Source organism: Carcharhinus amblyrhynchos, chromosome 10, assembly GCF_965287045.1.
Source record: "Carcharhinus amblyrhynchos chromosome 10, sCarAmb.v2.hapA, whole genome shotgun sequence".
Classification (NCBI taxonomy): domain Eukaryota; kingdom Metazoa; phylum Chordata; class Chondrichthyes; order Carcharhiniformes; family Carcharhinidae; genus Carcharhinus; species Carcharhinus amblyrhynchos.
In genome coordinates, this window is record NC_137333.1 from 102,498,502 (window position 1) to 102,523,396 (window position 24,895).

At 45.9% G+C, this 24,895-nt stretch overlaps 1 protein-coding gene across 1 annotated transcript in view; it reads left to right on the forward strand.

The window, feature by feature from the left end:
• Positions 1–24,895, forward strand: part of gucy2f (guanylate cyclase 2F, retinal) — an 82,454-nt gene that overhangs the window by 38,116 nt on the left and 19,443 nt on the right. The window contains exons 7-13 of the mRNA XM_080197685.1: positions 695–829; positions 1,651–1,731; positions 8,988–9,164; positions 15,357–15,513; positions 17,915–18,064; positions 20,956–21,104; positions 22,375–22,538. Of these exons, the coding sequence (XP_080053811.1) occupies positions 695–829; positions 1,651–1,731; positions 8,988–9,164; positions 15,357–15,513; positions 17,915–18,064; positions 20,956–21,104; positions 22,375–22,538 (1,013 nt within the window). The remainder of the gene's footprint in view (positions 1–694; positions 830–1,650; positions 1,732–8,987; positions 9,165–15,356; positions 15,514–17,914; positions 18,065–20,955; positions 21,105–22,374; positions 22,539–24,895) is intronic.

Here is a 24,895-nt window from a genome sequence, read left to right on the forward strand (position 1 = left end):
ATTGTGACAAAATTGATTTTGGGGCTTTTATCTTGTTTTTTTTTCCCTTGCCCGATGCACAGAGAAAACCACCCGAGTCTTAAAAGTATTGCGTTCAATTCTGGTCACCAGAAAGGATGTGAAGGGTTTGGACAGGGGTGCAGATGAGGTTTACCAGGATGCTGCCTGCATTAGAGGGTATGAGCGAGAGGGAGAGGCTGGACAAACTAGAGGCCAGTTCCTGTGCTGTTTCATGGTCTACGCTCTAAGTCCAGTTCGCACAGAGACCCGTACAGTCAGATCTTGTGGGATCAACCAAGTGTCTAAGCAACCACTAATGTGGTACAGCCTCTAAGTGCATGGGCTCTACTGGTGCATAGGAACGAAATAGGTTTCTAACCCTCCAGATATTGACTGGGATTTTCCAGAACCTAAAGATCAATCTCCAGAACAATGCGCCACATCACACCCACCATTCCAACATGGGCACGTATTAACCATTCTCCTGTTGTCACTGGGTCAACATCCTGAAACTGCTCCTGGCTTCACACACAATAGGAGAATCTTCATCAGGTGGCAGTTCAGGAAAGCAGATCACTGTTACCTTTTCAAGGGGAAATTAGGGATGGGCGGTTAATGATGACCTTGGCAGCAATGTCCACTTCCAAAGGATTATGTTTTCAAAGTTGATGTTTCTTTTTTCTTCTCAATCTAGAAAATAAACCTGGATGAACTGAGTGATGGAAGGAGTGTATCTGAGCGCAAAAGTCTCAAATCCGGTGTGCATTCTCTGTCTGGCAAAAGCCTCACTGCTATGACCTATGAGAACTCAAACGTAGCGCTATATGAGGTAAAGAGCATCTGTCTCAAGGAATTGGTTAAATAAAGTTTACAGTGCTGTTTAGGAGCATGTATTTCTCTCCAAAACAAGCCATTGATACAAACACTGGATAGACTGGGACTTATATCTCTGGAGCGTAGGAAGATCCAGAGCGTAGGTGATCTTATCGAGGTCTTTAAAGTAATGAGGGGCACAGATCAGCTAGATAGTCAACATCTTTTCCAAAAGGTAGGAGAGTCTAAAACAAGAAGGCAGAAGTTTAAGGTGAGAGGGTAGAGATACAAAAGGGTGCAAAGGGGCAATTGTTTCACTCAGAGGGTGGTGAGTGTCTGGAACAAGTTGCCAGAGGCAGTAGTAGAGGCGAGTACAATTTTAAAAAGTATTTAGACAGTTACGTGGGTAAGATGGGTATAGAGGGATATGGGCCAAATGTGATTTAGCACTAAGTCTGTCAGATCGCTCATTAGAAGTGTTTAACACTGCATATAAGCCAAAGATGTACAGGTTAGGTTGATTGGCCATGCTAAATTGACCTAATGTCAGGGAGATTAGCAGGGTAAATATGTGGGGTTACAGGAATAGGACTTGGATGGGATCGATGCAGACTCAATGGGCTGAATGGCCTCCTTCTGCACTGTAGAGATTCTATGATTGCTGCTAATCTGTTGAGTGTCTTTAGCATTGAATCTATAATTGCTGATTCTTTTACAGCTGCATCTGAGTGAATTTAGTCTCATTCCTCAGGCATTCCGACAGAAATTATTCCCATTTTGATTTTACTCCAGGAAAGATTTTGCACTGTTTAAAACGCACGTTTCTTGTTTGAACAGGGGGATTGGGTCTGGCTGAAGAAATTTAAATCTGGAAGTCTCTGCGATGTAACGAAAGCTACAACCAAAATACTACGAAAGGTAAATCCCTGGCTACAGAGACAAACATCCGCGTATCCAGGTCTAAACAGATATTTCAGAATCCTCAGTCGAATACTCAAGTCTCTCCATGGCATCATTTCCCCTTATCTCTGTAACCTCCTCCAGGTCTACAACCCTCTGTGTTTCTCCAAATCTGGCCGTTAGCCCATCTCTTGCTTCCATTCTTTGCATGACTGTGCTTTTTACTGTCTAGGCTCTAAATTTTGGAATTCACTCCCCATATGTCTTCGCCTCACATTCTTCCTTTAAGACACTCCTCATAACCTTCTTTTTTCGCCAGTTCTTTTGGCGTCATGTGTACAGTGTATAGTATTGCTGCCTCACAGCGTCAGAGTCCTGGGTTCAATCCTGGCCTCCGGGTGGCTGTCTGTGTGGAGTTTGCACACTCTCCCCGTATCTGGATGGGTTTCCTCCCACATGCCAAAGATGGGTGGGCTAAATTGATTGGCCATGCTAAGTTGCCTCTTAGTGTCAGCCGGTTAGCAGGGTAAATAAGTGGGGCGATAGGGGATAGGACCTGGGTACAATTGTTGTCACTGGAGGCTTAATGGGCCAAATGGCCTCCTTCTGCACTGTAGGGATTCCAGGATTCTTTTTTCTATCACTTTTCGTAAATTTTGAAAAAAATATATTCTTTCATGGGGTGTTGGCATTGCTAGCTGGCTCATAAGAACATAAGAAATAGGAACAGGAGTAGGCCATCTAACCCCTTGAGCCTGCCCCACCATTCAATAAGATCATGGCTGATCTGAAGTGGATAAGTTCCATGTACCCGCCTGCTCCCTATAACCCTTAATTCCCTTATTGATCAGAAATCTATCTATCTGTGACTTAAACATATCCTCCACTGCTTCAATGGGCAGAGAATTCCAAAAATTCACTACCCTTGGAGAGAAGAAGTTCTTCCTCAACTCTGTTCTGAACTGACTCCCCCTTATTTTGAGGCTGTGCCCTCTGGTTCTTGTTTCCTTTCTAAGTGGAAGAATCTCTCTGCCTCTACCCTGTCTAGCCCCCGCATTATCTTATACGTCTCTATAAGACCCCCCCTCAGCCTTCTAAACTCCAATGAGTACAGGCCCAATCTACTCAATCTCTCCTCAAAAATAACCCCCTCATCTCTGGAATCAATCTGGTGAACCTTCTCTGCCCTCCCTCCAAGGCCAATATATCCTTTCGCAAATAAGGGGACCAAAATTGCACACAGTACTCCAGTTGCGGCCTCACCAGTGCCCTGTACAGTTGCAGCAAGACCGCCCTGCTTTTATATTCTATCCTCCTCGCTATAAAGGCCAACATTCCATTTGCCTTCTTGATCACCTGCTGCACCTGCAGACTGGGTTTTATGATTCATGCACAAGGACTCCCAGGTCCCTCTGCACTGTAGCATGTTGTAATTTTTCACCATTTCAACTCAGCAGTTGTTGCCCATTTCTGATTGTCTTTGAGAAGGTGGTGGGGAGGCACAATCATAATGAATGGTAGCACAGGCTGGAAGGGCCAAATAGCCTCCTCCTGCTCCTATTTTCTATGTTTCAACTGTTGCATTCATGTGGTCTAGGCAATCCCACAATGCTGCTGGGAAGGGTGTCCAAGGATTTTGACCGAGCCAGAGTGCATGTCTCAAACAGGAACAGGGAATGCTGGAAAAACTCAGCAGGTCTGGCAGCATCTGTCAGGAGAGAAAACAGAGTTAATGTTTCATATCCCTTTGACTTTAGAACGAGAGAGAGGGAGAAATGCTTTAGATGGGAAAGATCGCAACAAGATGCAGCAATGTGAACATAAGAACATAAGAAATAGGAGCAGGTGCTGTCTAAAGACCTTTGCTGCAGTGTATCTTGTAGATAGTACACACTGCTGCTACTGAGTGTCGGGGGTGGAGGAATTGAATGTTTGTTGATGTGGTGCCAATCAAACAGGCTGCTTTGTCCTGAATGGTGTAGAGCTTCTTGAGTGTTGTTGGCCATCTAGCCCTTCGAGCCTGCCCCGCCATTCAATAAGATCATGGCTGATCTGCAGTGGATCAGTTCCACTTTCCCGCTTTCTCCCCATAACCCTTAATTCGCTTGTCTATCAGAAATCTATCTACCTGCGACTTAAATATATTCAGCGAGGTAGCCTCCACCACTTCAATGGGCAGAGAATTCCAGAGATACACCACCCTTTGAGTGAAGAAGTTCCTCCTCAACTCCATTCTAAACTGACCCCCCTTATTTTGAGGCTGTGCCCTCTAGTTCATTCTTTCTGAATCTAACCCTGCCTAATCCTGTTAGAATTTTATAAGTTTCTATGAAATTGCTTCTTACCCTTCTAAACTCCAATGAATATAATCCTAACCGACTTAGTTTCTCCTCAAATGATAGACCTGCCATCCCAGGAATCAGCTTAGTAAACCTTCAGTGTAGTCACTCTATAGCAAGGCATCCTTCCTTAGATATGGACACCAAGACTGCACACAATACGCTGTGTGACCACACCAACGCCCTTTACAATTACAGTAAAACACCCCTACTGCTGTTCATAAATCCACTTGCTATGACGGCCAACATACCATTTGCCTTCTTTAGCTGTACCTGCACGCTCACTTTCAGCGACTGATACACAGGACACCTAGCTCTCACTGAGTATCCACTTCTCACAGCACTAACTCAGTTAATGGTAGGGCAATGGGGAGAGTTATAGAACAAAGAGATCTAAGGGTACAGGTTCATAGCTCTTTGAATGTGGAGTCAGAAGTGGATAGGATGGTGATGAAGGTTGTGAGTGTCTGAAACGCACTGCCAGAGGTAGTAGTAAGAGGTGGGTACAATTTTGACTTTTAAAAAACATTTAGACAGTTACATGGGTAAGATGGGTATTGAGGGATATGGGCCAAATGCAAGCAATTGGGATTAGTTTAGTGGTAAAATCTAGGTGACTTGTCCTACGGGTCATCCAGACTCAAAATGTTGGCTCAATAATCTGCCTTCTTATTTTTGCTACTTAAGTAGATAACCTCACATTTATCCACATTATACTGCATTTGTAATGCATATGCCCACTCACCACGTGTCTAAATCACGCTGAAACATCTCTGCATCTTCCTCACAGCTCACCCTCCCATCCAATTTTGTATTATCAGTAAATTTGGAAATAAAACATTTAGTTCGGAGTTGAGGGGGTTGAACTGTGAGGAGAGGCTGAATAAACTAGGCTTGTACACGTTAGAGTTTAGAAGAGTGAGGGGAGATCTCATTGAGACGTATAAGATGATGAATGGGATGGATAGGATAGAGGTGAAGAGACTCTTCCCGCTCAGAAAGGACAGTAGGACTAGGGGGCACAGCCTCAAGATAAAGGGGGGGCGGTTTAGAACGGAGTTGAGGAGGAACTTCTTCACTCAAAGGGTGGTGAATCTCTTCAATTCTCTGCCCGTTGAAATGGTGGAGGCTGCCTCGCTAAATATATTTAAGACGTGGGTTGATGGGTTTTTGATAGGCAAGGGGATTAAGGGTATGGGGAGAGGGTGGGAAAGTGGAACTGAGCCACGACAGATCAGCCATGATCTTATTGAATGGTGGGGCAGGCTCGAAGGGCTAGATGGCCTACTCCTGCTCCTATTTCTTATGTTCTTATGTTCTGGTTTCCCTTCTAAGTGGAAAGAATCTCTCTACCTCTACCCCATCTAGCCCCTTCATTATCTTGTAAGTCTCTATAAGATCCCCTCTCAGCCTTCTAAACTCCAACGAGTACAGGCCCAGTCTATTTAATCTCTCCGGATAAACTAACCCCCTCATCTCTTGTATCAGCCTGGTGAACCTTCTCTGTACTCCTTCCAAGGCCAATATATCTTGAAGAACAAGTGACAGATTACCCAGAGAGGTTGGGGGGGAGGGGGGATGGGGAAATTGGAGGGAGAGTTTTTGCATTGAGACAAAAATGACGGAATAGTTAAGTAAAAGGGTTGAAGGTGAGAGTGCATATCCCCTTCTTTAACTTAGTATTGACATTTGCTCATTATACTCAAAGAAATTGTATATAAGGTAGGTGTAGCGCGGCATCAGATAGATGTCAGTAAACTGATGTGGAATAAGTTTAGTTCTCTTTAGTTCTTAAGAAAGGTAGCGCAGATTCAGAACATTAACTCTGTCTTTTCTCCCTCTGGTTGCTGCCAGACCTGTTGAGTTTTTGTTATTGGTGTAGAATCAGTTTGGGTAGAGATGAGAAATAGGAAAAGTAAGGAGTCAATTGCAGGAATGGCATATAAGCCTCCCTAATAGTAATTACATTGCAGGATGGGGTACAGAGGAAGAAATAATAGGGGCTTGTGGGAGGGGTGCAGTGATAGTCATGGTTTTAATTTGCATATATTTGGACAAATCAGATTGGCCAAAATAACCTGGACCATGAGTCAATAGAATGCTTCCAGGTCAGTTTCTTAGAGTAGCATGTTTTAGCAACATCTTCAGGGTTACCATTGATCAGAAACTCAACTGGACTCACCATATAACCACAGTGCCTCTAAGAGCAGGTCATCAGCAGGGAATCCTGTGGTGATTAACTCACCTCCTGTCTCCCCAAAGCCTTCCCACCATCTACAAAGCACAAGTTAGGACTGTGATGGAATACTCCCCACTTGCCTGGATGGGTGCAGCTCCAACAACACTCAAGAAGCTCTACACCATTCAGGACAAAGCAGCCTGTTTGATTGGCACCACATCAACAAACATTCAATTCCTCCACCCCCGACACTCAGTTGCAGCAGTGCGTACTATCTACAAGATGCACTGCAGCAAAGGTCTTTAGACAGCACCTTCCAAACCCATGAGCACTTCCACCCAGAAGGACAAGGGCAGCAGATAGATGGGAACACCACCAGCTGCAAGTTTCCCTTCAAGCCACTCACCATTCTGACTTGGAAATATATTGTCAATCCTTCGCTGTTGCTGGGTCAAAATCCTGAAAATACCTCCCTAATGGCATTTTGGGTCAACCCACAGCGCGTGGGCTGCAGCATTTCAAGGCGGTAGTTCACCACCACCTCCTCAAGGGCAACTACAGTTGAGCAGTAAATGCTGGCTTAGCCAGCGATGCCCATGTCCCACAAATGAATAAAGAATGTTAAAAAAGCATCAACCAGTGAGCAGACTGATAGGATTAACCAATGACCTCATAGTGAAAGCACCTTTCAGTAATAGTGATCACAATATGATTGAATTTGACATTCCATTTGAGATGGGAGAGGAGTGGATCTTGGACTAGTGTTTTAAACGTAAATAAGAGTAATTATGAGAGCATGAAGGAAAAAGCAAGCTAAAGTAACGTGGAAATTAGGTTAAGGGATCGCTCAGTAAACATGTGAAGGAACATTTACAGAGAATACTCTGAAAACATATATCCCAGTGTGAAAGAAAGAAGTCAAAGGATAGAGAACACAATCTACGGCTAACTAAGGAAGTTAAAGATAATATCAAGTAGGAAGAAAAGTGTTTAATTCTGCAAAGATGAGCGACAGGTGAAAAGATTGGACTGAATATGACGGCCAACAAAGAATGTCTAAAAGAGGGAGAAATTAGAGAACTTAAAAAAGCTAAATAAAAATATAGTTATTTGAAAAGAAGAGTGAGTAAGCACAAAAAGATCAGCCATAACTTCATTGAATGGTGATGCATGCTCGAGGGGCTGAATAATCTACTTCTGCTCTTATTTTGTATGTTTTGCATATAAATACATTCGCAGCAGTTCAGAGAAGATTTACCCATCAGATGCATGGGATGGCATTGGCTCGTGAAGAAAGGTTGGGTAGGCTGGGCCTGTATCCATTGGAGTTTAGAAGAATGAAAGGTGATCTTGTTGAGACATGCAAGATCCTGAGGAGACTTGGCAGGTGGACCCCGAAAGGAATTACCCTCTTGTGGGAGCGACGAGAACTCAAGGACATAGTTTAATAATAAAGGAACTCCTATTTAAGATAGAGATGATAAGAGGGTTGTGATTCTTTGGAATTCTCTCTGGAGAATTCCCTCTGCGCTTAAAGCAATCATGCACCCACTTAAATATATAGCAGTGAGGCAGAGTTAGATAGAGTCTTGATCTATAAGGGAGTTAAAGGTTATCAGAAATAAGTGGGAAAATGGAGTTGATGGTACAAACAGATCAGCCATGAACTTGAATGGTGGTGCAGGCTTGAGGGGCCGAATGGCCTACTCCTGCTGATAACCCATGTGTTGGAAGAGCAAGAAAATGCTATTGATGGAAATATGAGAAAAATGGAAATACCTGAAAGGCCAAACAAAGTTAATGTGGAATAGCACACACAGGCACGGGCCTACAAAGGGCATCATATCTCAAATATATATATCAGATGGAGTCATACAGAGCAGGAGGTAAATGGAGATTGGAAATCAGAGGCAGGGTATTAGAGATCAGAGATAAATTTCCTTTTCCAATCCGGGTGGCAGCTTATGTCTGGGGTTTAATAGGCCAGTGCAGGGGTGGCACGGTAGCACTGCTGCCTCACAACGCAAGGGACCTGGGTTCAATTCCCGGCTTGGGTCACTGTGTGGAGTTTGCACATTTCCCTGTGTCTGCGTGGGTTTCCTCCGGGTGCTCTGGTTTCCTCTTACAGTCCAAAGCTGTGCGAGTTAGGCTGATCAGCCGTGCTAAATTGCTCCTTAGTAATAGGGGGATGCCTGGGGGATTCGTAGGGTAAATATGTGGGGTTAAGGGGATAGGGCCTGGGTGGGATTGTTGTTGGTGCAGGCTTGATTAGCTGGATGGCCTCCTTCTGCACTGTAGGGATTCTATGGGTGCTGTAGACTTACAAACCATGATAAACAACAGGCTTACAAACAACGGACATGATACATGTAGCCTTGTATCAACTTACAGATATACAATATACATTGCTGCACTTTGTACACTAACAGGCATATGATGCAGATATGTACCATCCGATAGAGACTCTGTGATACAATAGATCTGTACAACTGTGTGTACAACCCAATGTATAACCCGACATGCACTCACAGATGTAAAAAGCAGATATATGTGACCTTGTTTATGCTTATGAATGTACGCTACAGACACCTGGAACCCTGTGTAATGCTCACAAATATACAGTACCCATACATACACCCTCCTATACTTTCACAGGCCAATCCATTCTGGTGTATATCTCTTGAAGCATTGATGTGTTGCAGTGCAGGTCACCTGTATTTAATTCTAATGGACGTTGTTTCTTGTTGCTTCTGAAGATGCGGGACCTGCGTAATGAGAATGTGAACCCGTTTCTGGGTTTCCTCTGTGACAGCAGAGTATTGGCCATCGCAGCTGAGCACTGCTCCCGAGGAAGTCTCCATGACCTCCTCAGAAACGACGATGTGAAGCTTGATTGGATGTTCAAATCCTCGCTCCTAATGGATCTAATCAAGGTACGTCTCAGGATCCACACTGAGAGGCAGCGGAATCTGCCTGACAATTATCACTGACTCAGTGGCCATGAGGATGGTTTGGCCTCATCTTGTTTGAGAAGTTTTTAATAGAATCATAGAATCCCTCCTGTGCAGATGGAGGCCATTCAGCCCATCGAGTCTGCACCGACCACAATCCCACCCATGTCCCATCCCCACAACCTCAAGCGTTTATCCTGGCTAGTCCCCTTGACACTGGGGGACAATTTAGCACGGCCAATCCACCTAACTCGTGCATAGAACATAGAACACTACAGCACAAACAGGCCCTTCGGCCCACAAGTTACGCCGATCACATCTATACCTACCAAGCCATAGAACTATCTGTAACTCCCAATGCCATTAGATCCCATATACTCATCCAGAAGTCTTTTAAAAGACCCCAGCAAGTTTGCCTCCACCACCACCGACGGCAGCCGATTCCACTCACTCACCACCCTCTGAGTGAAAAACTTACCCCTAATATCTCCTCTGTACTTGCTCCCCACCACCTTAAACCTGTGTCCTCTCATAGCAACCATTTCAGCCCTGGGAAATAGCCTCCGAGAATCCACCCTATCTATACCTCTCAATATTTTATAAACCTCTATCAGGTCGCCTCTCAACCTTCGTCTCTCCAGGGAGAAGAGACCTAGCTCCCTCAACCTATCTTCATAAGGCATGCCTCCCAATCCAGGCAACATCCTTGTAAATCTCCTCTGCACCCTCTCAATAGCTTCCACATCCTTCCTGTAGTGAGGCGACCAGAACTGCACACAGTACATCTTTGGACTGTGGGAGGAAACTGGAGCAAACCCATACAAACATGGGGACAACGTACAGACTCTGCACATACAGTGACCCAAGCCAGGAATCGAACCTGGGTCCCTGGCGCTGTGAGGCAGCTGTGCTAACCACTGTGCCACTGTGTTTCCCCAGAAGGCTTATGCTGGAATTTGGAACTAGATTCAGAAGAAAAGAAAATAAGATGGGGAAACACGATAGATAACAGAGACAGACACAGTGCCTCAAACACAGATAATGAATTTTGAAGTGTAGTTGCTGTTACTTTGCAGGAAACAGGGCAGCCAATTTGCAAACACCCAGAAACAGGAATGTGCTAATATGTTTTAGTGATGTTGATTGCAAAATACACAGAATCCCTACAGAGCAGAAGGAGGCCAATCAGCCCATCAAGCCTGCACTGATAGCAATCCCATCCAGGCCCTATCCCTGTCATAGAGTCATAGAGGTTTACACCATGGAAAAAAGGTTTCTTCAGCCCAACCTGTCCATGTTGCCCAGTTTTTGGCATTAAGCTAGTCTGCATTTGGCCCATACCCCTCTATACCCATCTTACCCATCCAACTGTTTAAATGCTTTTTAAAAGACAAAATTGTACCCACCTCTATTACTACCTCTGGCAGCTTGTTCCAGACACTCACCACCCTCTGTGTGAAAAAACTGTCCTCTCCCCTCTCACCTTAAACCTATGCCCTCTAGTTTTAGACCCCCCCTACCTTTGGGAAAAGATATTAACTATCTAGCTGATCGATGCCCCTCATTATTTTATAGACCTCTCTAAGATCACCCCTAAGCCTCCTACACTCCAAAGAAAGAAGTCCAATCTATCCAGCCTCTCCTTATAACTCAAACCATCAAGTCAGGGTAGCATCCTAGTAAATCTTTTCTGCACTCTTTCTAGTTTAATAATATCCTTTCTTTAACAGGGTGACCAGAACTGTGCACCGTATTCCAAGTGTGGTCTTATCAATGTCTTGTATAACTTCAACAAGGTGCCCCAACTCCTGTATTCAATGTTCTGACCAATGAAACCAAGCATGCAGAATGCCTTCTTCACCACCCTGTCCATCTATGACTCCGCTTTCCAGGGCTTATGAACCTGTACTCCCAGATATCTTTATTCTCTAATTCCCCCCAGTGTCAGTCTTGTCCTGATTTGATTTATCAAAATGCATCACCCCACATTTATCTAAAATATACTCGACCTGCCACTCGTCAGCCCACTGGCCCAAGTGATCAAGATCCCATTGCAATCTGAGATAACTTTCTTCACTGTCCACAATGCCACCAATCTTGGTGTAATCTGCAAACTTACTAACATGCCTCCTAAATTCTTATCCAAATCACTCATGACAAATAGCAATGGATCCAGCACCGATCCCTGAGGCACACAGCTGGTCACAGGCCTCCAGTTTGAAAAACAACGCTCTGCAATCGCCCCCTGTCTTTTGTCATCAAGCCATTTTGCATCCAATTGGCTACCTCGCCCTGGATCCCGTGAGATTTAACCTTATGCAACAACCTACTATGTTGTACCCTGTCAAAAGCCTTGCTAAAGTCCATGTAGACAATGTTGACTACATTACAAACCCATGTATTTACCCCATTAACCTCCTGACACTAAGGGGCAATTTAGCATGGCCAATCAACCTAACCAGCATATCTTTGGACTGTGGAAGGAAACAGGAGCACCCGGAGGAAACCCGGGAAGAATGTGCAGGCTCCAAACAGAGAGTGACCTAGACCAGGAATCGAGCCCGGGTCCCTGTTGCTGTGAGGTAGCAGTGCTAGCCACTGTGCCACCTTACTGTGCCATATCAGCATGATGAATTGGGATAACTCCCCTGCCCTTCATTCTGGTAGTGCCAAAGGATCATTTGCATTCTGGAAGAGCGATTGTGCTATCTGTTGAACGCCTCATCCAGAAGACGGCTCCTGAGAAAGGTGCGGGGAGATTTACTGGAAAGGGTTGAGAGATTTTAGTTCCAAGGTTCAGTTGGAGAAGCTGGGGCTGTTTTTCTCTGAACAAAGGAGGTTGAGGTGAGAGCTGATGAAGGTGAGAAAGATTCTGACAGGTTTAAATGAGGTGGACAAAATGCTGCTCCCCTTTTCTGATAAGGACTTAGGGGACATGGATTTAAGATTCTGGGCAAGAGATACGAGAGGTGGGGTATGAGGAAAAGACTTCTTATGTAGTGAGGGGTAATGAGCTGGAACTCACAGCAGGTGAGTTCACTTGAAAATCATCAAAGGTAATTAATGATTTTGAAGAAATTGGATGGGCACGTCAGGGAAATAACTTGCACAAGTCCAGGGATAGAGCAGGGGATAGGACAGATTGGATTGCCCTACAGAGAACTGGCATGGATGTGATAATTGCTGACAACACCAGTTGCTCATTTCTAATTGCCCTTGAGAAGGTAGTGGTGAGCTGGTTCATTCAAATATTGTGCTCCACATGGTGTAGGTACACCCACAGTGCTGTTAGGAAGGGAGTTCCAGGATTTTGGCCCAGTGACAGTGAAGGGACAGCGACACTTTTCCAAGTTAATGAGTAATTTAGAGGGGAACCTCTAGGTGGTGGTGTTCCCAATGTGTCTGTTGCTCTTGTCCTTCTAGATGGTAAAGATCCCAAGTTTGGAAAGTGCTGTTAATGGAGCCTTGGTGAGTTGTTGCCATGCATTTGAAGATGGCACACACTGCAGCCGCTGTGCGTCTGTGATGGAGGGTTGAATGTTCAATGTGGTGGATGGGGTGCCAATGAAGCAGGGCTGCTTTTGTTTTGGGTGGCGCCTAGTTTCTTGAGTGTTGTTGGAGGTGCACCCACGGCTCTAGATAACAACCTACATCTGGCAAGTGGAGAGTATTCCATCACACCCCTGACTTGTGCCTTGTAGATGGTGAACAGGCTTTGGAGTGTGAGGGGGCGAGTTATTTATTTCAGGTACCCCAGCTTCTGATGGCCACAGTATTTATACTCTAGTCCAGTTCAGTTTTTGGTGAATGGTGGCCCCCAGGATGTTGGCAGTGGGAAATTTGGCATTATCGGTCATAATGCCATTCAATGTCAAGGGAGATGGTTAGATTCCCTCGTGTTGCCTGGTGCAAATCGACCCAGGTTTGAATGTTGTCCAGGTCTTGCTGCATTTGGACACGGACTGCTTAGCTACCTGAGGAACCGTGAATAATGCTGTGCATTACGCAATGATCAGCGAACATCCTCATTCCTGACCTTATGATGGAGAAAAGGTTATTGATGAATCCTACTGTGCTTGCTTGCTCGGTACTGCGTGGGGGAGCCAGCATTGATTTTGGTGCTCAGATCTCTGGAGTAGGACTTGAGTCAGTGACCTTCAGACATAAAGACGAGAATGGTGCCCTCCAAACTACACAACAGTTTGCAAACAGATTAACTCCCCAATAAACAGCCCTTAGTTGTGAACCATGTCACTGAAAGTCTAATCAGCTCCCAGCACTCTGTGTACAGAGTGCCTGAGGCAAAGGTCAGCGTGGACACAGATTGGGTAAAGATGGCAGATTTCCTTTCCGATGGTGAGCTAGTGGGATTTTATTAAATTCTGACAGCCCGATGGTCACATTTACTGATCCCTGCTTTATGTTATAAAAAACTGAATTCCATTTCTCAAATAGCCATGGTGGGATTTGAACTCCCATTCTCTGGATTATCAGTAGGTTGCCTTTGGGTTACTGGCCCAGCAATGCAATCACCAGAAGCAGCACTGCTTATCCCTTCCTTTACTGTTTAACAATAATGAAGAAAACTAAGGAATTGGAGAGAAATCTTTCACGTTATAGAGGTCACCCACAGAAAGTTGTTGAAGAAAGCAGTAGGAATGGATTTGTGTGGATACTTGTAGAATGGATGAATTGAAAGAGATGATGAGACAAGTTGTGACCTGTTGATTGAAACAGTGAAGATGCTACAATAGCAACAGCTTTAGAACATAGAACATTACAGCGCAGTACAAGCCCTTCTGCCCTCGATGTTGCACTGACCTGTGAAACGAATCTAAAGCCCATCTAACCTACACTATTCCAATATCATCCACATGTTTATCCAATGACCATCTAAATGGCCTTAATATTGGCGAATCCACTACTGTTGCAGGCAGGGCATTCCACGCCCTTACTACTCTCTGAGTAAAAAACTTACCCCTGACATCTGTCCTATATTTATCACCCCTTAATTTATAGCTATGTCCTCTTGCGTTAGCCATCTCCATCCGAGGAAAAAGGCTCCCACTGTTCACCCTATCTAATCCTCTGGTCATCTTAAATGCCTCTATTAAATCACTTCTTAACCTTCTTCTCTCTAACGAAAACAGCCTCAAGTCCCTCAGCCTTTCCTCATAAGACCTTCCCACCATACCAGGCAACATCCTGGTAAACCTCCTCTGCACGCTATCCAATGCTTCCACATCCTTCTTTGTAATGTGGCAACCAGAACTGTTATTGCTAGACTATTAATCGAGAAACTCAGCTAATAATTTATTGATATGCAGAGCCTTTAACACAGTAAAACAGCCCAAGGCACTACGTGGGCATGTTATTGGACAAAATGATGGTGGTGGTGTTTCACTGTTCAGTCAGTAAGTCCAAGTTGCTAGGGCAACATGTCTCTTCCATGTTGTCATCTGGAGCCATGGATGGTGATGGTAGAGTCTCCAACATTCTTTCCGTCACTCAGCTGACCAGGAATCTCTCCCACTCTTAGTCCCTGCCATTGGTGTGACAGTGGTTTTTGATCATAGGATCCTACAATGCAGAAGTAGGCCATTCAGCACCGGTCATAATACAACCAGGCTCTATCCCCCTAACCCATGTATTTACCCCGCTAATCTCCCCGAACTAAGGGGCAATTTAGCATGGCCAATCAACCTAACATGCACATCTTTGGAGAGTGGGCGGAAACTGGAGCACCTGGGGAAAACCCACGCAGACATGGGGAGAACATGCAGACTCCACACAGAGAGTCACCCAAGGCCGAAATCAAAACTGAGTCTCTGGCACAGTGAGGCAGCAATGCTAACCATTGTGCCATCGTGCCACCCTCTTTGGCCACATTACAAATGCATTTCCTTGCCCATAAAGTCCTAGGGTGGGGTTTGAGTGTTTGAGGCAGGGAACCAGCCAGTATACTTCCCAATTTTTAGGACAGGTGCTTGAAAGCTTGGTCAAAGTGTTAAGTTTTAAGGAATGTCTTAAAGGTGGAGAGGGCTAGGGATGAGGTTACAGAGGTGATTCCAGAGGCAGCTGAAGGCCTGGCCAACAATGATGAGGCAATGAAAATGGGCAGATTGTTATTGTTTGGCTGTCTGATCTCACAATCCCGGGATTTTTCACTGACAGGGAATGAAATATCTTCACCACCGAGGCTTTGTCCATGGGCGCCTGAAGTCCCAAAATTGCTTGGTGGACGGTCGGTTTGTGCTAAAGATCGCTGACTACGGATACCTGGAGCTGTTGGAGACGCAGAAATCTCCGCGGGAGAAGCCACAACCAGAAGGTACGCAAGGGAGTGAGTGGGGCTCTTTTAATTTTGGGTGTTTATAGAGGAGGCTGGAGATGACACAATGGTTAGCACGGCTGCCTCACAGCGCCAGGAACCCGGGTTCAATTCCGGCCTCGGGTCACTGTCTGTGTGGAGTCTGCATATTCTCCCTGTGTCTGCATGGGATTCCTCCCGGTGCTCCGGTTTCCGCCCAACGTCATGAGAACATGAGAAATAGGAGCAGGAGTCGGCCATCTAGCCCTTTGACCCTGCCCTGCCATTCAATAAGATCATGGCTGATCTGAAATGGATCAGTTCCACTTTCCTGCTTTTTCCCCATAACCCTTAATTCCCTTGTCTATCAGAAACCTATCTACCCGTGACTTAAACATATTCAGTGAGGCAGCCTCCACCACTTCAACGGGCAGAGAATTCCAGAGATTCACCACCCTTTGAGTGAAGAAGTTCCTCCTCAACTCTGATCTAAACTGCCTCCCCCTTATCTTGAGGCTGTGCCCTCTAGTCCTGCTGTCCTTTCTGAGTGGGAAGAATCTCTCTACCTCTACCCTATCCATCCCTTTCATTATCTTATACGTCTCTATAAGATCCCCCCTCAACCTTCTAACCTCCAACGAGTACAGACCCAGTCTATTTAGTCTCTCTTCATAGTCCAACCCCCTCATCTCCGGTATCAGCCTAGTGAACCCCCTCTGCACTCCCTCCAAGGCCAATATATCCTTGCGTAAGTGCGGTGACCAAAACTGCACACAATACTCCAGCTGTGGCCTCACCAGTGCCCTGTACAGTTGCAGCAAGACTTCCCTACTTTTCAAAGTTAGGTTGATTGGCCATGCTAAATTAACCATAATGTTAAGGGATTAGGAGGGTAAATATGTGGAATTGCGGGAATAGGGCCTGAGTGAGATTGTGGCTGATGTGCTCGATGGGCCGAATGGTCTCCTTCTGCACTGTAGGGATTCTATGGTCTCGTTGAGTGGCAGAGTGGGCTGAATGGCCAACTCCTGCCCCATTTCTTCAATTCTTTTGTATTCTAACTTGCACAGAGTCCCATTCATCCATCATCCCTGTGTATACTGCAATTTTAAAATTCTCTTCTTTCTGTTTTCAAATCCCTCCATGGCCTCACTCCTCCCTATCGCTGTAAACTCCTCCAGTCCTAGAACCCTCTGAGATCTCTGCAATCCTCTAATTCTGGCCTTTTGAGCATCTTTGATTCTCATCACTCCACCATTGGTGGCAATGCCATCAGTTGTCAAAGCCATAAGCTTTGGAATTCCTTCTCTAAACCTCTGCAGATCTCTACCTCTCTCTGTTCCTTTAAGACGTGCCTTCACATCTGGGGATGTGAGCAACCTTTGTTGTCCATCCCTGATTGCCTTTGAATTGAGTGTCTCACTCTGCCCTTTTAGAGGGCAGTTAAGAGCCAACCACATTGTTGTGGCTCTAGAGTCACATGTAGGCCAGACCGGGTAAGGACAGCAGATTTCCTTCCCTGAAGGGCATTAGTGAACCAGGTTGGTTTTTACAACTAATGATAGTTTCACAAGACATGAGACTGGCTTTCAATTCCAGGGTTTATTAATTGAATTTAAATTCACAGTTTGCCCCTCAGAGCATTCGCCTGGGCCTCTGGATTGCTAGCCCAGTGACATCACCACTATGCATAGAACATAGAACATTACAGCGCAGTACAGGCCCTTCGGCCCTCGATGTTGCGCCGACCAGTGGAACCAATCTAATGACCCTCTAACCTAAGCTATTCCAATGTTATCCATATGCTTATCCACTGAACATTTGAACGCCCTTAAAGTTGGCGAGTCCACAGCTGCTGCAGGCAGGGCATTCCATGTCCTTACTACCCTCTGAGTAAAGAACCTACCTCTGACATCCGTCCTATAATTACCACCCCTCAATTTAAAGCTATGTCCCCTTGAGTTAGCCATCACCATCCGAAGTAAATGGCTCTCACTGTCCACCCTATCCAATCCTTTGATCATCTTGTATGCCTCAATCAGGTCACCTCGTAACCTTCTTCTCTCCAATGAAAATAACCTCAAGTCCCTCAGCCTTTCCTGATAAGACCTTCCCACCATACCAGGCAACATCCTGGTAAACCTCCTCTGCACCCTTTCCAATGCCTCCACATCTTTCTTATAATGCGCTCTTATAATGCGACCATCTTCTCCTTACCTGTCAAAGTCATTTTGTCACTTGTCCTAATATTCCATATGTGTTAAATGGTGTTCAATAACCGCTGTGAATGGGTCACATTAAAGGTGCTTTATAAATGCAATTGTTGTTATACTGAACAACACTCAATGTCTGCCTCAGTTTGCGGTTCGACAGAGCGACTGAAATATACATTAAAAAATCTGTCCTATTTTCCTGTTCTCAGAGTTATTTTGGACAGCTCCTGAGTTCCTGAGAGATTCCGAGTTGTCCAGGAAGGCGTCAATGAAAGGAGACAGTTACAGTTTTGCCATCATTTTGCAGGAAGTGGTGGTCCGAGGGGCTCCTTACTGCATGTTAGGCCTCAGCCCTGAAGGTGGGTTCCACTGATACGCTCTTGCATTCCTTCACCGTGTTGGTTTGACTGTCTGAACTTTGACGGGATTGTCCGTCTCCCTGAATTAGAACAAAGAGCAAAGAACGAAGATAAATGCAGCACAGGAACAGGCCCTTTGGCCCTTCAAGCCTGTGCTTATCATGCTGTCCTTTACTCGGTCCATACTCCCCTACTCCCTTCCTATTCTTGTACCCATCCAGATGCCTCTTAAACGTTGCTAATGTGCCTGCTTCCACCACCTCCTCTGGCAGCGCGTTCCAGGCACTCTCCACTCCCTGCTTGAAAAACCTCCCCCCGCCCATCTCCCTTAAACCTTCCCCCTCTCACTTTGAACCTGTGCCCCCTTGTAATTGACACTTCCACCCTTGGAATAAGCCTCTAACCATCCATCCTGTGTCTGCCTCTCATAATTTTGTAGATCTCTATCAGATCTCCCCTTAGCCTCTATCTTTCCAGTGAAAACAATCCTAGTTTATTCAACCTTTCCTTACAGCCAACACCCTTGAGACCAGGCAACATCCCGGTGAACCTTATTTGCGTTCTCTCCATATCCTTCTGGTAGTTTGGTGACCAGAACTGTGTGTGATACCCCATACGCAGCCTAACCAAGGTTTTACATAGTTGCAACATAATTTCCCATCTCTTGTATTCAATGCCCTGGCTGATGAAGGCAAGCATGCCAGATGCCTTCTTAGTCACCTTGGCCACCTGTGTTGCTACTTTTAGGGACATGTGGACCTGCACACCTAGACCCCAGGTCTTTATGCTGAAATAAGCATGAATATCATGGCATTAAAACTGGTTTAAAACATCTTAACCGCTTTATTACTGCAGAACTTTATTTTGAGGGTCACTTAGAGCTCAATTGCTGCAAATTAGGAAATCTTGTAGATTGACAGGCACTTATAAATTGCCTGCTGCGGGTTAGGAAAAAGCTGGAAAAAGTGACTGTGTCTTTTTCTTTCTTTCGTAATGTTGATGCTTGGAAACATAAGAGGTACAAGTTAGATGTAGGGTTTCTAGGGAATTTTAATGCCAAGACTTGGACTGGTCATTTAGGAAGTTGTGTGTCTCAAAATTATAAAGAGAGGGTGGACAAACTCAGGTTTTTTTTTCTGGAGCACTAGAGGCTGAGGGGAGACCTGATAGAAGAAAGTAAAATTATTACAGGCATATTACAGTTGGAATCTTTATCCCAGAGTTGAAATGTCTAATACTAGGGGGGACACATTTATTGTGAGAGGGGGAAAGTTCAAAGAAGATGTGGGGGGCAAGCTTTTTGGACAGAGGGTGGTAGGTGTCTGGACCGTGCTGCCAGGGGTGATGGTGCAGGCAGATACGATTGGGGTGTTTAAGGGGCTTTTAGATAACATGCGTATGCAAGGGATAGAGAGATATGGACCAAGGGCAGACAGAAGGGGTTAGTTAAATTTGGACTCATGTTCAGCACAACATGTGGCCCAATGGGCCTGTTCCTTTAGTGTCCTATGTCTTAATTTATATCCAATTAAAATTTCACTCAGGTTTCCTGAGCCTTGGGAAACCCAGCAGTTAAAGGGATGCATTAGTTGCTAGATGTTGCGAGTAAGTGCTTTTTCATTCAGGATCCAGCTCATCAATTCCCTCGCTAACAATCAAACATTCCCTTCAGCCTTGTGCTCCTAATAACCTGACCCTAGTGACCTCACTCCCCAGCCACTCCTTCAATACTCAGTCTGGCCCTTCGGACTGATAATGCCCCAACACTTCAGATCTCTCTCTCTCCCGCCAACAGAGATGGTGGCACAGCGGTAGTGTAATGCAACGGGTAGTCCAGAGGCCCAGGTTCTCTGAAAACACGGGTTCAAATCCCTCTACTAAATTCAGTAATTAAAACATGCTAACCTCAGTAATTGTTCACCATGAAACTATCATTGATTATTGCAGAAACCCATCTCCTTCACTAATGCCCTTTAGGGAAGGAGATCTGCTGTTCTTACCCAGTTTTGTCTGCATGTGACTCCAGACCCACAGCGAGTAGTTGACTCTCAACTGCCCTCTGACTCACCTAATGAAGGAACAGCGCTCCAAAAGCTCGTGAATCCAAGTACATCAGTTGGACTTTAATCTGGTGCCCTGAGGCTTCTTACTGGGCCCACCCCAGTCCAACACCGACATCTCCGCATCATGCCCTCTGAAATGGCAGAGGAAGGGAATCAGTTCAAGGGCGATTAGGGATGGACAATAAATGGTGACTTTGTTGATAACACTCACATCCCATCCCATGGGTGGCACAGTGGTCGGCACTGCTGCCTCACGGTGCCAAAGCCCTGGGTTTGATTCCCGGCTTCGGTCACTGTCTGTGTAGAGACCGCACCTTCTCCCCATGTCTGCGTGGGCTCCCTCTCGGTGCTCCGGTTTTCTCCCACAGTCGGAAAGACGTGCTGGTTAGGTGTATTGGCCCTGCTAAGTTCTCCCTCAGTGTACCCGAACAGGCAGCGGGATGTGGCGACTAGGGGATTTTCACAGTAACTTCACTGCAGTGTTAATGTTAGCCTACTTACGACTATTAAATAAATGAATAGATAATGAAAGGATGGACAATAAATGGTGACTTTGTTGGCGATACTCACATCCCATCAAAGAATAGATTTAAAAGAGACACCTCACCACTCTGGATGTCTCTGATCTCCCTCTAGTATTCTCTCTTCCTCAGATATGTTTAGTGTCCATCCATTGCCTCCACCCTTGATGGGTCTGGCCCTTCTCTGATGTGTCTTCTATGCAGTATGGTTTTCAGCGTCTCTTTAGTAGGCTTTTATGTTCCCAGTGAAAGTTGAGTCTCTTCACCCTTTCCGTGCACCGATTTCTATTTGTTTGTTTATATTTAGAGATCATTAGGAAGGTGAAGAAGCCGCCCCCAATGTGCCGACCCACGGTCGCTCCTGACCAAGCCCCGCTGGAGTGTATTCAGTTGATGAAGCAGTGTTGGAGTGAACTTCCTGAGAGGAGGCCGGGCTTTAACGAGATCTTTGACCGAGTGAGTAGACTGCACAGGCCTCCTGAAGGGCCGTTTTCATGTCCCTCAAAGCGCGTTAAGGTGGCTGAGACATGGGACTTGGTCCATCGATTAATTCCTGGGATGGGGTTGACGTTCTAGGATTGAAAGGCTGAACAAAGTGGGCCCAAACTCTCCGCAATTCAGAAAGTGGTGATCCCGTGGAAATGGACAATATTCTGAGGGAGTCTGACAAGATAGATGCTCTGAGGCTGTTTCCCCTGGTTGTCGAGTCTACAATTAACATAGAAACATACAAACTAGGAGCAGAAGTAGGCCATTCGGCCCTTCGAGCCTGCTCCGCCATTCATTATGTACGGCACGGTAGCACAGTGGGTTAGCACTGCTGCTTCACAGCTCCAGGGTCCTGGGTTCAATTCCTGGCTCGGGTCACTGTCTGTGTGGAGTTTGCACATTCTCCTCGTGTCTGCGTGGGTTTCCTCTGGGTAGTCCGGTTTCCTCCCACGTCCAACGATATGTGGGTTAGGTTGATTGGCCATGCTAAGAAATTGCCCCTTAGTGTCCAGGGATGTGTAGGTTAGAGGGATTAGTAGGTATAATATGTGGGGATATGGGGGTAGGGCCTAGGTGGGATTGTGTTTGGTGCAGACTTGATGGGCCGAAGGGCCTCTTTCTGCACCGTAGGTTTCTATGATTCTATGATTATGATCATGGCTGATCATCAAATTCAATATCCTGATCCCCCTCTTAACATCACTGTGGAAGTATTTGCATCCACCCCTCCTCTACCTTTGCCTTTCTGCGTACCATGGGCCCTCTGACTGTCCATTCACACCCTGTCTGACCGGAATACTGACCACATTTGGATTTGGTGCTATTACACAGGAATAGAGGTAGGCCATTCAGCCCCTTGATCCTGTTCTGTCATTCAATCAGATCATCGTTCCGAGCTCCTTGGTTCCATATCCTGTAATCACCTTGCCCAACAAAGACCTCAATTAGGCATTTTCCATTGGGTGCTGGCCTCAGGTGGTTTTTGGAGCAGAGAATTCCAGATTTCCATTTCGTTTTGTGTGAGGAAGTACTTCCTGAGCTCAACAGTCTCACCCAATTTGCAGGTTGCCTGTCCTTGTTCTGTATGCCTACATACTATTACCCACTCATCCCTCTAACCTCAGCATCTTTGGACATACCTCGAGGCAGTGAAGGGCGCTATATAAATGCACGTCCTATCTTTCTAGTGCTCGTACTGGGGGGAATATCTGGTGGATTCACTGCTGTCTCTTTGCAGTTCAAAACCATAAACAAGGGAAAGAAGACAAACATCATTGACTCGATGCTGCGTATGCTTGAACAGTACTCCAGCAACCTGGAGGATTTGATCCGTGAGCGTACCGAGGAACTAGAAGTAGAGAAACAGAAAACCGAGAAGCTGCTGTCACAGATGTTGCCTCCGTGAGTAAATACATTGATCTGAGGATCAGCCTAAGGCTTCTCATTGACATTGTGGGTGGTGGGTGCGATGCAGGGGGTGGGATCACCGTGTACACCGTTCGTACCAATTTTTCTATAAAAGCTCACGGACTTACTGTCATCAGGCAGCGAGCGGGACTCGGGCGAGACTGGAAAATCTCACCTGAGGTCAACGGACAATTCCATTGTCAGCCCTTCGCCCGCTCTGATTCTGTGGTGAGTGAGGCGGTAGAATTTAATCCAGATAAATGCGAGGTGATGCGTTTTGGAAGAACTAATGTAGGGGGAGTTATACAATAAATGGGAGGGCCATCGAGAGTATAGAAACACAGAGGGACCTAGGTGTGCAAGTCCACAAATCCTTGAAGGTGGCAGCACAGGTGGAGAAGGGTGGTGAAGAAGGCATATGGTATGCTTGCCTTTATAGGACGGGGTATAGAGTATAAAAGCTGGAGTCTGATGTTGCAGCTGTATAGAACATTGGTTAGGCCACATTTGGAGTACTGAGTCCAGTTCTGGTCGCCGCACTACCAGAAGGATGTGGAGGCTTTGGAGAGAGTGCAGAGAATGTTTACCAGGATGTTACCCTGGTATGGAGGGTCTTAGCTATGAGGAGAGATTGGGTAAACTGGGGTTGTTCTCCCTGGAAAGACGGAGAATGAGGGGAGACCTAATAGAGGTGTATAAAATTATAAAGGGTATAGATAGGGTGAACAGTGGGAAGCTTTTTCCCAGGTTGGAGGTGACGATCACAAGGGATCACAGACTCAAGGTGAGGGGGGCGAGGTTTAACTCAGATACCAGAGGGTGGTGGGGGCCTGGAATGCGCTGCCAAGCAGGGTGGGGGAGGCGGACACACTGGCATTGTTTAAGAATTACCTGGATAGTCACATGAGCAGACTGGGAATGGAGGGATACAAACGAATGGTCTAGTTGGACCAATGAGCAGCGCAGGCTTGGAGGGCCGAAGGGCCTGTTTCCTGTGCTGTACTGTTCCCTGTTCTTCTTTAATTCCGGCAACAGAATCATACAGCACAGAAAAGGCCCTTTAGCCCATTGAATCTGTACTGAAAATAAGAAAAATACTAAAGTCGCCCTAATCTCATTTTCCAGAACATGTTCCATATACTTGAATGTTTATGATATTTCAAGTTCTGATGGTGGCACTGCTGCCTCACAGCACCAGGGACCTGTGTTCGATTCGGTCTGTGCAGAGTCTGCACTTCCTCCTCGTGACTGTGTGGGGTTTTCCTCCGGGTGCTCCGGTTTCCTCCCACAGTCCGAATGACGTGCCGGTTAGGAGGATTGGCCATGCTAAATTCTCCCTCCCGAACAGGCGCCAGAGTGTGGCGACCAGCGGATTTACGCAGTCGCTTCATTGCAATGTTAATGTAAGCCGACTTGTGACTGATAAATAAATTTTAAATACTTTTTAAAAGATATAAGGTTTCCTGCCTCCACTACCTCCCCAGGCAGTGCATTCCAGACTCTCAACGCCTTCCGAGTGAAGAAATGTTTCTCAAATCCCCTCTGAATCTTCCACCCCTTAGCAGGGGAATACTTGAAGTCATTTCATTGCCAATCCTTCTCCCCCTCCCCCCACCCCACAACTCTATCCTGCAAAATAATCCCTTAATTCACTGGCCTCAGCAACATCGTTCTGTTGTAAGCCAGTGGTTGTTGGGTCCTATTCCTCTTCTTTTGTCATCTGCCGAGCATTCTTCATTCAACATCTTCTGCTTTTCCAGTGTAACTGCTGATGTCTCAGTGCCAACACTAAGTTAGCCAGAAGTAAGGGAGGGGGTGGGATAATTGGTCAGGTGACCCTCCCCCCCTCCCAAACTCTCCTGTTATACTCCTAACTCGAACGTAAGGCCTGAACTTGTCCAGCTGGGAAACATAGTCACGGCTCACAGCTATTCTTTTTAATACAAAAGCAGAAAATGTTGGAAAATCTCAACCTCAGTTCTGCCAGTATCTGTGGAGAGAGAACAGAGGCAACGTTTTGAGTCTGGGTGACACTCCATCAGAGCTGTGCCTGTTTCTGAGCAGGGTGCACCCGATTGTCCGGACGTCGATCCTGAAATTGGTTTCTGGGCCTAAGTTACGGCAAAGGATTCTCTTGGGAAAGCTCAAAATAACCTCTGGCATGGGTCTTTTGGCCCATTCTGGTATTTATGAGCCCCGTCTCACTCCGGAATCATTGAAGAACCACAGAATCCCTACTGAACAGAAGAGGCCATTCGGCCCATCGCGTCTGCACTAACTCTCTGAGAGAGTACCTTACCCAGGCTCTATCACCTGCCCTATCCCTGTAAACCCCACACATCTACCATGGT